The sequence below is a fragment of the Ursus americanus genome, chromosome 21, assembly GCF_024610735.1.
Source record: "Ursus americanus isolate L20-20 chromosome 21, mUrsAme1.1.p, whole genome shotgun sequence".
NCBI classification, from domain to species: Eukaryota; Metazoa; Chordata; class Mammalia; order Carnivora; family Ursidae; genus Ursus; species Ursus americanus.
The window spans coordinates 21,605,656-21,619,541 of NC_142147.1; the positions used below are offsets into that span (position 1 = coordinate 21,605,656).

The 13,886-nt window shown below is 53.9% G+C and overlaps 1 protein-coding gene across 1 annotated transcript in view; it reads left to right on the forward strand.

Annotated features, from left to right (window-relative positions):
* Positions 1-1,167: 1,167 nt before the first annotated feature.
* Positions 1,168-13,886, forward strand: part of CDH5 (cadherin 5) — a 39,380-nt gene continuing 26,661 nt past the window's right edge. Inside the window, exons 1-2 of the mRNA XM_045814938.2 lie at positions 1,168-1,318; positions 12,969-13,187. Of these exons, the coding sequence (XP_045670894.2) occupies positions 12,987-13,187 (201 nt within the window). The 5' untranslated portion in view covers positions 1,168-1,318; positions 12,969-12,986. The remainder of the gene's footprint in view (positions 1,319-12,968; positions 13,188-13,886) is intronic.

Below are 13,886 nucleotides of genomic sequence, written 5' to 3' on the forward strand. Positions count from 1 at the left end.
CAACTGCCAACCTGGCATCACAACCTGGGTATCTAAAAGCCATCTCAAACTCAACATGCCCAAAACAGACAAATCTTACCTCCCCTTCCCAGAAAAGATTCTTCCACCCCATTCCCCACCTCCATACTCATGTCCGCAGATGTCCCAGAGCACTTCTGGGCAAGACGCTCCCCCTCTCAGGTCTCTGCCCAGTCCTATAAAGGAGCAAGTTTGGGACTTCCCAGCCACTCACCCATGGGAAAACAGAAGCAACCATTCAGAGGACGAATTCCCACTGCTCACCCTGGGAGATTCTAAATCAGTTGAGCTGGAATAGGGCCCCGTTATCTACGGCTTACAAAAGCTCCTCCTATGACTCAAGGTGCACAGAATCTGAGCCCCTCCTACCCCCAGCTGCTTGGTTCTGATGGATGATCCCACCTTCAGCTTCATTTTGATTCTTGTTGATCTCAACAGCCACGTGAGGTTGAGGCTCTGATTATCCCCATCTACAGATGAGGAAACTGAGCATCAGGGGCACATGACTGGCTCCACAGTCACATCAGAAGCAGAGCTAGGGCACTTGACTCCACTAGATATTCCCACACTGAAATGCCCCCCACAAACCCCGGCTGCTATCTTAGAGCTAGAACCCATGCCTGCCCCCACCAGGGAGAAGCCAATCTGGCCCTCCAGAGCCAAGAGCTACTGCTTGTTTCCTATCTCCCACCCAGCCCACCCCCAAAGTCCCTGTAGCCTCCCCATCACCTGCAAAGTCTGCCCCTCTCTCAACATGTCATGAATCACCTGGGAAGATCTGGCCCCAGGCTCCAACCCAGGCTGGATTTCTGGCTCTGTACACCCCAGCTGGGTAGATCAGCCTTAAACTTAGAATCTCAGGGCCCTGAGCTATAAAATGGAGTGATGACACCTGCCCTGAGGGTTACAAGGAGGATGAACTAAGGACCTTGGAGGGTGCCAGGCCTAGGGCCCCAGAAATGAGGCCTGGGGCCGGGATCCAAGTTGAGTGTCCCGGGCCAGATCTAAGCCTAGGCCTCTGTGGGGATAGTCGGGCCGGGCCAAGGCAGCCGCCCACCACAGAGCCTGCCTATCTGCAGCCAGCCCGGCCCTCACAAAGGAACAATAACAGGAAACCATCCCAGGGGGAAGTGGGCCAGGGCCAGCTGGAAAACCTGAAGGGGCGGCAGCCAGGCCTCCCTAGTCGGCCGGGTGTGGCTCTCCTCGAGAGGCTATCGGCAGAGCTCCACAGAGCTCCACAGCAACTCAGCCCCAGACAGACAGTCCGACTGAAAGAAGACCCTCTCAGCCCAGGAGCACGGTGAGTGACGAATCAATCCCCACACCCCACCCCACCCCAGACCCATCGCCATGTGCCCAAGCTGAGGGGGTGCTCGACTTCCCCGTGTGTAGAGCAGTTGTCGGGATCCCAGGGAAGAGCCATTCCTTGGGGGCAGACCAGGTCTCCTCCTGGCTCAGAGCAGGGCTGGGGAAATGCGCCTAGTGGTGGTGCCACGGGCACAAATGGGCATTCTCAGGATTGGGGGGAGGGACTTGGCTCTCCCACATGGAAACTCTCCGACTCTGTGTGACTTGAAGGCCATGATCAGCGCCATGACCAGAGAGGGCAGGAGCCTGTCTGAGTTGCCAGCACAGCAGAGACAGAGGACCGGCACCAGACCTAGTCTTCCCTTGAGTGGCCCTCCTCCATGGAAGAGGGCTTACCAAGGCCTGACATTGTCCCTCCTGCCCAAGTTCTGTGCTGGCATCGGGAGAGGAGCCCTGGAAGGGGAGCTCTGAGCCCCAGGCCCTTTATGTCAGCCAGTGCCCCCATTTTTAAAATAGGCAAGCTGAGGCTTGGCTCTGAGCACCTGAGGCGCTGCCTATGGATCCCTCCCTTCCTGTCTTGGACCCTGCAGGGACCAGGTTTGAGCCATGGGAGCTACAGTCAGATGCCCCAAGGTTCGCACCCCACAGCCGTCATATTTTAGGAAAGTTCCCCCAAAAGACTTGAAGGCAGGCAGTTTAAGGTAAGACCCCCAGATCTACCACTACTTTCTATGTTGCTTTAGGAAAATTACTCAGCACCTCTAAACTTCCATGTTCTTGTCTGAACAATGGAGACAGGGACTCGTTGTGCAAGCCATTACGGGAACTGGAGGTTGATAAGGATAAAAGATTCTAACTGACAGAGCTCATGATTCTACAACTGCCAATGAATCTATGAGTTTAGATGTGTTCTTTCTTCGTCAGGGGAGTCAACTGAGACTGGGTAAAGTAAGAGCAGGAGTGGGGATTTGAACAGGATCGGCATCCCAAAGCCCAGACTCTTTCCAGTGCCAAGGAGCTCCTCCATGTCTCAGCTTTCTCATCTGTAAACAAGAGGAGAGCAGTCTTTTCATGAGTTATTAATTAAAGGAGGCAGTGTACACACCCAGGACTGGCACCAGAAATGGCTCACAGGAGGGGGATCCTCAAGAAATCACAGCTGAATTTAGCCGCTACCCCAGAGCTGTGAATGTCATAAAGTTTTTGACCCCTGAGGTCAATCAGTCCCCAGCAGGTGGGGGGTGGGAGGGTGCAAGTGAGAGGATGTGGACTCAGCTCTTCCTCTGGCAAGCACTCCATGCCAAGCTTATTCCCTATCCCGTGGACGATGCTGCTGTGTGAAGGGGACAGACAGGATCCCACAAGAGATGAAGGGCCCTCTGGGGGAGGCAGGAAGCCTGGGCAGCTCAGAGGATTTAGGAAGGCTGCCATGGCCACAGCGTTTTTTAGAGCACAAAGTGCCAGGAGCACTAGTGACAGTGAAGGCCATGAATGCCAGGACCAGGGACTCTGGCTCCCCTTCAGGTGGTGGGGAGTAGTGGAGACCAGCCATCTTTGGGTCCCAGCCTGGGAGGCAGCATGTAATCTCCAAGGGGTCCAGGAGCTGCTGGGCCCCCAGGCAGCCCTGCCAATTCCTGCTTACCATTGTAAGACAGTAAAGGAGGCATCCACTGGCCTTGCAGGGGTTAAGCTGCCCACCCTGCAGTTTCAACCTGACCAATTGTGCTACGAAACAAGGGCCGGACATGGGGGCAGGAAACCAGAGGGGCCACACGTATTTTCTTCCAAAGTTGGCTGACTCACAGCTCTGCTACTGCCTCGGGGACACAAGGTGAACACAGCGGACATGCGCTCTAGAAAAATCTTGGGCTTCTCGCCTACAGGGATCCATCCCAGTTACTTCCAGCACCTCTCCCCACCACCATCCCCCCAGCATCCTTGAAGCTACTATAAGAATTCCCGTTTGACAGGGGGAACAGCAGATGCTGAGAGAGACCACATAACCAGCCCCAGGTTACACAGCAAGCATGAGATGGAAGCAAAATAGGAGTGAGGCCAGCCCTTTCTGACCCTACAGCCCCACCACACTCCACAGTGAAGCTCGGAGAGGGAAAAAGTCAGGGAGGGTTGACAGTTTAAGCCACAAAAGTGGACACAAGGACAAGCCTGGAGCCAAACGATCCTGGAAGGAATGTTCTAGGAGACAGGTCCTGCCCTGAGGAGCTTGGCTTCTGGCTAGAGATACTAAAAAGTCCATCCTAACCCAAGTCCAAGCAGATGTTGGGTGGAAAAATCCCAGAAAGCTTCCTGGAGGAGGAATACTGAGAGATCTTCGGTCTTCTCTCTGACCTTCAGTCTTCAAATCTCTCTACTGCAGGGGATGGACCAAATGGTCCCTAAACTCATTCAGGGACCTCCAGATTGTCTATCTTGAGACACAGTAACAGTCAGATCCTGGCAGGCACAGATACTGGGAGAAAGGGAAGCAGGGACCACAGGGCCAGGCACGCAGTGAATGAGATTTCCTTCTGGAGAGGAACAGAGGGGCGTAGGAGGTGGGCCCAGGGCAGAACCAGGAAATGAAGTCAGGCGTGAGTTGGCCAGCCAAGCCCATTGCCATCAGGCTGGAGTGGGTGGGTACGTAAAAGTCAAGACACCTGCATACCTACTGAGCACCTACTGTATACCAGGTTTCACACCAATGATCTCATTTAATCCTCCTGACCAGGGAGGCAGCTACTGCTGCCTCCATTATAGATGAGGGAGCTGGGGCTCAGAAAGGCAAGGGATGGGCCTAAGGCCACACAGCTCTTGAGCAGCTGGGTGAATACAAATAGGCAGGTATGTGGGGCTCATTCTGTTGCTCCCAATGACTTCCTCGGAGCCTCAGTCAAAGTCAGGAAGCCCAAAGAAGACTGGAAAAGGCTCCCTGCTGGTGGTGAGGGGTGTTCTCTCCTTGCTGCTTGGAGCTGCTGCCCCCATTAGAACACAGGGGGTAGACTGGATGATCCTAGAGCCCAGAAACCCAGCACAAATTTGTTTGAAATCACAAACTAGGTCTGGTGAATTGCTAATATCTACTTGTAAGATTGTATTGAAGATTCAGGGACTGAGTTCAAGTTCAGTAGGATTAAATACTGTGATACTGTAATCAGTGATGTCTGCCATGGGTATGGAAAGGAGTGAGTGACAACCTGTGAGCTCTGTCTGGCCAGGCTTACATAAAAGGTTCCTTGCACAGGGACAGGAGTGTGTTCATCAGAGGATAATCTTGTCCTCAAAGAATCAAAAGCCTATTGGTGGTATGTCTAATATTATGGGCCATTTAGAGATGCTATTTGGAGACAGGGAGGAGATTCTTTTGAGCTATACCAAGGATTGCACCTGCTCTGATCACCCAAGGTCTTGCCTGTGAATATGCAAATTTGTGTTTTAAATCCTGCAAGTGAGAAGGGAAACGATGACAAGACCAGAACTGGAGACTGAGGCAGGATGACAGGCAGCAATGCGGACAATGACACCTCAAGGTCCAGGGCCTTGAGTTCATGCAGCAAGATGCTGGGACAAAGTGGAGACCTAGGTCCAGAACCCACCTGCTCGAAGACACTCAGGCCAGGAGGCAGAGGCCATGCTAGGGGCAGGAGTCAAATAGAACACCTCGTCAAGGAGGCATCCCAGGGCTTGAAAAGAAGTAGAGCATTCACCTAGGGGACACAGCAAGAAAGGGCATTCCATGCAGAGGGAGAGAGCCTGCTGGAGAGAGGAAAAGCAATGTGCATTCCAGAAACGTCTAGCTCTCCTCATGGCTGGAAGGTGCAGGGAGATGGGGGAGAGGAAAGCCAGCGGGATGAGCAGGAGCCATGTCATGCTGGGCCCTGAACCCAGGCTCAGGAACTAGGCTTCATCCTGCAGGGGTTAGGGAGCCAGGGAGGAGTGGTCAGCAGGGGAGCAGCTTGGTCAGCATGAAGGGGAGTTGGGACAGGGAAGCTGTTGGCAGAACCCTAAGGGAAGGAAACTAGGTGTGGGACCCACTGGAGCAACTCCCTAACCTGAACTGAGCCACAAACAAGGAGAAAGCCCCAAGGGGCCAGTTCATAGCAACCCGATCCTGCCCCCTGACACACCCCATGCCCAAGGTTCCAAGGGTGAATCCTCACCCTTCATCCTCCCAGCATCTCACAGCTGCCAAGGCCCAGCTGTAAATGCTGGGGATCAAGTGGCCAATGTGGGAATCACTGGCTCCAATCTGTCCCAGACTAAGGCTCAAGGTGGTGGGGTGGGAGAGCAGTGAGGAGAGCCACCCAGGGCCTCACAGGGAGCAGGGGCTCCAGCACTTGCCCTTCCCGCAGGCACAGGCCCCCCACATGTTCTGGGCCTTTCCTCCCAAAGCCCAGCCCCTAATCCCTGACCCAGGGCCTCTGGGCTAGAGTCCAGAGCCCGTGGGAGGTTGGGCTGGGACTGATCGTCCTGTCCGCCCTCTGAGGCTTTGCCTGGGGCTGGGTTCAGCTGCCAGATCTTGTCCTGGCTAGTGGGGGTGTACTGCATGGGAGCAGAGGGGCCGCTCTGCAGAGAGGGCAAACGAGTGGGGACAGGGATATCTACTTACGTAGACACCACTGATGGTGTTGTGTGTCCAGGTGGGGTGAGGATGTCAGGTGTGTATTTCTGACCTGCAAGCTTCCTCTACCCCACCCCAAGGGGTCCTCCAGCCTGCCTAATAACCTCTTCAGGCCTCGACTCAGTCCCTGAAACCTCAGGCTTGAGCCAGGCTCTGGTCAGGTCAAGGAGCAGGGGTCTGTTGGTATTGTGAGCAGGACTAGCCCAGGGGCACCTGCCAGGCCACCCCGTTGAGGGGCTCCCAGCTGGGTCCAGGCTTTGTAGGGTCTATTTAGTTACAAAAGGAGCAACTCCAGTTCTTCCCTTCCTCTTCTTTTGTCTCCCTCTGTGCCCCCCCAAGTCTTTTTTAAACTTACAGAGCTGAGTAGACTTCACAGCCCCTTCAAGACCAAACCCCAGTGAAAGATGGAGGCCACAAACAGAAAGGGACCAAAGGGATGTTTGCCTGATGCCCCACAGTAGGTCAGAGAGAAGTAAGACTCCCTCCTGGACTGAGACCCTCAGACTAATCTGGGGCCTACTGGCCCCCACCTCCAGCTTCTTGCTCTCCTCCATCAGCACACCTCACAACTTAAAACTAGATATTTTTTATCAAACAGTTAGTATCTTCCCCCATGGGGGTACAGCCCGTGTTGGCTCCCCACATGTAGTTCAGTGCCTAGCACACAGCAGGTGCTCAATAAATGTTTGCTGAGTGGCTATATAAGCCCAGGGCTCTAGAGAAGGCTTCCAAGAAGTAGGGACATGTGACTAAATCCAGGCAGAGAAGAGAGAACGCCAAGTGCAAAAGCCGGGAGGCTGTGACCAAGCCTGGTGGGTGTTAACGTCCTGCAGGCTGGGGCTGCTGCCAGAAGCCCACCAAGCACCCCCGGACCCAGACAGTAACTGGAAAGGAGCAGAGGCACAGGCCCCCACACTTGGCTCAACCTTCAGAGCCACCCCTCAGTCCTTGGTTCAGCCCAGGCATCTCCATCAGTAGTCCCACCTGCTGTGGACAAAGACCTGGACCCGGGAGCTTTCCAAGGCCCCGACTTCCCATCTGGGCATAGGTGAGCCCCACTGTCCCCCCAGATTCTCTGAGGCTCCTCTGTCCCTTCTCCTGGGTTCCATGCCCACTCACCCTAGACCACACACTCTGGCCTCTCATTCTGGGCCCCCCAGACCTTCCCAGACTGACCGAGGGCACAGAAGGCCCACCCTCAACCAGGAGTGCATTTGGAGCTGCCCCCAAAAGCCTCTAACAGGGCTCCAGGGATGGGGCCCCATCACAAATCCTGCATGAAAGGGACACGGGCAGGCACCTGGCCTCTATGTGGAGCTGCCAAGCAGAATCCCTTGCCCCTCGAGGCTGTTGTCAGGCAAGTTCCTGGGGCTGCTCAGCTGGGACTTTCTGAGCAGAGCAATCACTTCCAAACTCCTCAGACCCTCTGCTCATCCATCATACCCCAAACCCACCCAGCAGCATTCCGATCGCTCCCAAAACTTGGTGAAAGTAAACAGCTTATAGGAAGATAAAGGGCTGAAGCAAGCCTGACCCCAGCTGGGGCTCTGACCACACCTCCAGAGGTGCAGCCAAGGGCAATTCTGCTTCTAGCTGTGGGCACAGCACATCTCCGAAGGTGACTTCCTCTCCATCAGCAGTAGGAGGAGAAATAATTGTCTGAGAAAACCCTTCCTCTTGGCCCCCATTTTGGAGGCCAAATTTCTTTTTTTTTTTTTAATAATGATTTTTTATTATATTATGTTAGTCACCATACAGTACATCCCCGGTTTTCGATGTAAGGTGGAGGCCAAATTTCTAACACAAAAAGCAAAAGACCCAAATAAATGTGGCTTTTCAGATGGAAAAGTCCCTCAGGCCCCTCTGAGTTTCGGTGTGGAAGGAGCTCAAGATACAGAAAAAAAGCTGGGTGAGGGTTCTAGGTAGACCTACCACTTCTAAGTTGTTTGTCTCTCTGCCTCAGTTTCTCCCTCTGGGAAATGGGGGCAGTAATTCCTACAGCCTGGGGATGATATGAAAATCAAATGAGACAACATCTACAAAAGCTAAGCATGGAGAATAGCTGTTTATTATCATTACATGTAGTGTCACCAAAGAGTCAGAGAGAGGGCGGCACAGAGAGGGGAGAGCAGTACTTGGGGTGACAAATCCTGACTCCATCTCTTGCCGCCCTATGACCTAGGATAACTCACTCCACCCGTCTGAGCCTCACCTGCACAGGGGGATTACTGCCAACTACCTTGCAGTCTTCAAGGTTTAAATGAGATACCATGCAGCACTGAGGACGTGCTCAGGGCTGTCAGCCCCACTCCACTGTCCCAAACAACAAGGGGCTGGCTTGAGAGGGCACTCCGGGGGCAAGCATGCAGATGGACATGGGATTGTATGATCCTCATCTCCAAAGTCCTGCCCCCTCACTCTGCTCGCTGACAAGGAGCTGAGCACACACAACTCTCCCCCCGCCCCAACGGTGACACACATGTGATGTGGTGTGACTCTGGGAGCCAGTGCCAATCCTGTGTGTCAAGGGATTTCTCTCCAGGGGTCACAGCAGGGCCTCCACTGGACACAGACTAGAATCCAAGGGGCTTTTCTGCACGTTCAGAGAACACTGTGTGGAACCAGCCAAAACGCACCAAGGGGTAAATATCCCCGTCAGCCATGTGGCCAAAGCGTATGACTGGTGGCCTCTGCTTTACTTAAGTCCAGCGGAGTTATTCATTTGGATAATGGCAGCTGTTGGCCCTGAGACCACTAGGCCATCCTCACAGGCCCCAGCCAAGAGAATGCCATACTCCTATTCGCCGTATCAGACAGGGTCCCAGCAGGAGACGGAAGTTACCTGGGACGGGGGTAAAATGCAAGGACTCTATGAAGGAAATACTACAGAGCTGTGAGCATGGGCCAGGGAACAAATGGGCTGTTGAGGCATACAGAAACCAGCAACAGTGGGAAGCTGTAAGCATCCCAGGGCTGAAGGCACAAAGAGGAGGTGTATTTCCAGAACCCAGTAAGGGACAGAACCAGGGGGGTGCAGCCTGATAGGAGCCGTCAGCATAGACAGACGCAGCCACAGCAAGAGATACAAACCAGAACAGAGAGCAGCAGGAAAGAAACATCCCCCACTTCTCCCTTCCCATCTTCAGAGCTCCTGGTGGAGCCCCTGGTAGCCAAACACCAGAAGTCAGGCCCAGGGTCAGCCCCTCTGACACAGCACAGAGCACAGGGGCGGCGCAGGAGGTGCAGACCTGGCAAGGTGGGGACCCACAAACCCCCAGCCCAGTGACTGGGTGTTAAGGAATAAAAATGGTAAACTGACTACTCAGTGAAGCAGAACCAGTGTCAGAGGATCTGTCCATGTTTGGTTTCATTGTTAGCTACTATTTTTTGCAAACACTTTTGAATTCAGGCCCGAAAACAACCCTGAGAAGTAGATGCTAGTATTCCCATTGTACAGAAGGTAAAACCAAGGCTCTGGAAGGTAAAGCGTCTTATGCACAGTCATGCAGTGACAAAGCAGGGTGGCTGAGGTGCAGGAAGCCCACAGAGCCCACAACCATCACCCCGTGCTGCCTGAGCCCAAAGAGGAAAGATCCATGTGTGACTTGTGGCTGGCCTTGGGGAGCGGGAAGACACAGATGGGGCACGATGTTCTCCAGGAAGGAGAGGAAGCTGTGATTTGAGCCTGTGGTGGGGCCTGGGCATCAACACTGGGATCCGGCCCAAGCTTGTGCTACAATGGGAGATGCCCTGGGAGAGGCCAGGATGGGGGGCCAGCCCCAGGTTCCTTTTCATCTCTCACCCTTCTATCCCCTGCCCCAGCAGGTTCTGGTCACTCCACCTCAGATGCATATTCCAAGGCCCTCCCCTCCTAACCCCGATGTGGGTGACAGTGACCGCCACCCCCAGGTCTCCCCTCTCCCTGCCCATCTCCTCACCGCAGCTGTGACCTCTGCAAATCAGACCACGTCAGTCTCCCACCGTCTTAAGGAAGAGCTCTCTCCCCAGGCTGCCCTACAAGGCCCCACACAACCCAATAGTACCCATTTCCAATGGCTGAGCCAACAAACTACCCCAAACATGGTGACTTGAAACAACACAATTTACTTCCTTTTCATCTTACAGTTCTGGAGGGCTGAGGTCTGAGGTCTGACATGGGTTTCAGTTGGCTAAAAATCAGGGCTACATTCCTCCGGAGATCTAGGAGAGAATGTTTCCCAGCCTTTTCTGGCTTCAAGAGGCCGCCTACATTCCTTGGCCCGTGGCCACACATCACACCAATTTCTGTCTCTACTGTCACATCTCTTTTTACCTGATTCTGACCCTCTTGCCTTCACTTTTTTTTTTTTTTTTTTGGTGTGCCTTCATCTTTTAAGGACACCGTAAGTATATTATGCATAACATAGGGCACATAATCCATGACCGCCTCCCTATCTCAAGATCCTTAACTTCGTCATACCTGCTCAAAGTCCTTTTGCCATAGAAAGTAACATATTCACAGGTTCCAGGGATTCAGACATGGACATCTTTGGGGGGCTGTCACCAACCTACCACACTGACCTGGTCACCTCTTCCTGTCTCTCATTCCTCAATGCTCATTTCTACCTGACCTGGGGGCTTCTTTTGGTTCTTCAAGCACACCAACCATTTTTCTACCTCAGGGCCTTTGCATGTGCTGGTCCTTCTGCCTAGAATGCCCTTCTTCCCCCTGGTATTCCTAAGACTATTACTCAGATGCTGGTTGAAGTGTCATCTCTCTGAGAGGCCTCCCCTGACCGCAGGGTCTCAGTCAGCCACCCCTTCTCTCTGTTGCACCCCCCAATGTATCACTAGCTGGTGTTTTCCTAATTCTCTTCTTTTCCTGGTGTTCCCACTACAGCGTGCACTCCCTGAGGACAGGCCCCACATGCCTTGCTCACTGCTGTACCCCAGTGCCCATAACGGAACACACATATAGTAAGCACCCAATACCCATTTGGCTCAGTGCATGGGTTCTCATTCCATCCTGTCTAAAGGCCTGAGGACTCTCTCTCCCTGTTTCTCAGTTTCACTTCTGTTTGTTTTACTTTTTCATTTTTGAGTCACTTCTCACTTGGGAGGAAGAAAGAACCAAGACTCGAAGTTCCTTTGTAGGCAAAAAAGGAAATGACCCGCAAGGCCTGGGCCCGGCAAAGCTGGGGCAGGGGCAACCCAGCCACCTCCCCTGAGTCAGGACCAGCTTCCTGGCCAGCACACCCAACCTCCCCAAGTCTTTGTTCACTGCCTTCCTCCTGCCTAGAATGGCCACCCTCTCCATGTCCTACCTCAAAGGACACCAAGCCTCCTCCAGTTCCATCACCTCACAACTGAGGAAACTGAAACCCAGAACCTCTCCCTAAGCTCACGGCACGTGCATTCTGGGGCACACTCTAGCGTTCTGTCACACCCAACCCTGAGAGCCCGCTTCCTCCTGGGCCAGCAGCAGGGACTACAGGGTGGGGGCGTCAGATGCTAAGATCAGCAAACCCAGAGGCCAGGCTAACCCAGCACAGACATCCCGGGCCCTCACTGAGGACAGCCTGGCGCCAGTGTCTCAGAGGAAATGTTACTAGAGTTTACAAACCTCATGTAATGTGCAGAATCCAGGCTCTCCCATGGGCCAAGGTGGGGGACAACCTGCATGGGCCTCCCATCCAGCATTCAGGGGTCCTTGTCTCTCTCCAAGCAGGAACCCTGGTTCCCATTTCCACCCATCTGCCCTCTGCCCCTGAACTTACCCAGGAGCCACAGATCAGTGACACAGGGACCCAGCATGAGTAGACTAATGGGGTCAGAGTTGAGAAAGCACAGTGATAGCCAAAGTCACAGCCTTCACCCACCACAGGGCAGTGGGGAAAAATCCCCCTTTCTGGAATTCAGGATGAAGCCAGGCTCTGATTTCTGGGTGACCCAAGATTCTGGTCCAGGCTGATTCCCTGTCCCAAGGGCTGCCTTTTAGGGTCTACAAGCACACTGGGCCCTGCACTTGATGCCTGCTTTCATGTTTTTCTGTCTCCATCTTAAAATTCTTAATATTTTTGAACAAAGGGTCCTCCACTTCCATTTTGCACTAAGCCCCACAAATTATGAAGCCAGTCCTGTGAGCCCAGCCTCTCAATCCCCCGCCCTCCCCCACTCCTGCTCTTGTGATAGTTCCTAAACTGATCACCAACTGTGAGATCTGGGCCTGGTGAGGGCCTGACCCTCCGGGTTAAGACATTGGGGTTTCCTAAGAGCTTTCTGAAGACAGCATCAAAGCAACACTGCCACAGGGGCTCTCGTGCTGGTGGGGGGTTGAGGGGGGGCATGTTTGTTCAGAGGCGTCTTGAAGTCCCACCCCGCAGCAGCTGCTAGGACAAGAGAGGGCAGTGGGAAAAAACAAGAACTTCAGGGCCAGGCAGACTTGGTTCAAGTCTGGCTCTACTGCTCACTGTCCAGGAGATCTCGGGAATATTAACTAAACCCCTCTGTTCCTCCACGTATTGGTCATGTGAGGATTATAATTATATCCACTTTGAGAGTAACTAGGAAAATTAAATGAGATGACACACATAAAGTGCTGGGAACAGTGTCAGGCTTGTAAGAAGTACTTGATAAGTTATAGCTGTTGAGGTCAGACACCAAGGCTGCATTCCCAGCCCCACCACTCGCTCCAGTGTGAACTTATCCTCTTGTGTATAAAAGGAGGGTTATGGGGGTGCTCACAATACAGGGCTTTGGGAGCTACCATCAGCATCAGCATCGCCCTCTCCTCCAGAAAACCTTCCGTCCAGCCCTCTTGGGGGTTCCGCGCCTGCACATGTGACACTTCAGGAGGAGGTACTTCTGTGTCTGCCTCCCTCTCCCAGACCAGGCACAATTTGGGGGCAGGAACGGCGTCTGGTTCTGCGGTATCAGCAGAGAGGAAAGGACGGCAGAGTGAACACATAAGGGAAATTCCGTTGTAATAAGCAGCGTGTGGAGTAGTGACCACCACGCCTTGCTGGTGTCTCCTCTCTTTCCCCAGCTCGGTGCCTCTCAGAAGATGCAGGTGCTCGTGCTGCTGCTCGCCTCGGTGGGCACCTGCCTGGGCCTGCTGGTGGCAGCTGCGGCAGGCACCACCCCTGCCCGACCGGACCCCCCTAGCGTGCTGCCCATCCACCGGCGCCAGAAGAGAGACTGGATTTGGAACCAGATGCACATCGATGAAGAGAAAAACACCTCGCTGCCCCATTATGTGGGCAAGGTAAGGCTCAGGCCCCAGAGCAGGCGCGGCGGCAACGGCAGGCGGCCCACAGTTGTGGTGGTGGTGGTGGTGGTGGTGGGACAGCTAGCGACACATACCATGCTGGCTGTCGGGGTGGGGCCGATGGCTGTGAAGGTAATGGTGGTAGAGCAGATACAGCTGGTAGAAGTGGTCATGACGCTGAAGGGAAAGGCGGTGGTGGAGACAGTAAAGGGAAGGTGACGCCACAGCAGCTGGGGGAGGGGCCGGCCAGGGAATCTCCACTCACAGTCCGCCCACAACCAGCTAGCTGTGTCCACTGGCTCCTCAGGCTCCCTACAATGGCTGGGAAATTTCGATGCCTCAGGATGCCACTCAGAAAGATGCTTGACCAGGGTCACACTGTGAAATCCAGACAGGGCCTGCAGAGAACCTAGCCCTAGGAAAGCACAGGGTTCCTGGCTTCCAACACAAATGTGAACTCTGCGTCATAGAGGAAAATGTCGTCAACCCACCTACATCTTCCCAATGGGATAACTGTGCCATGAATCAGCTACTGATGAGAATGGCCAGCCCCGAGGAAAATCTGCAGGATGAGTAAGGAAGAGCCAGCAGAAAGCGGAAGCCACCTGCATCATGTGCAGCCTTGACACGGAAACCTTCAGAGGGCTCTCCTCTCCCAAGGGTCTTCGAGCAGCAGGAAGAGCGTCAGCCCGCCAT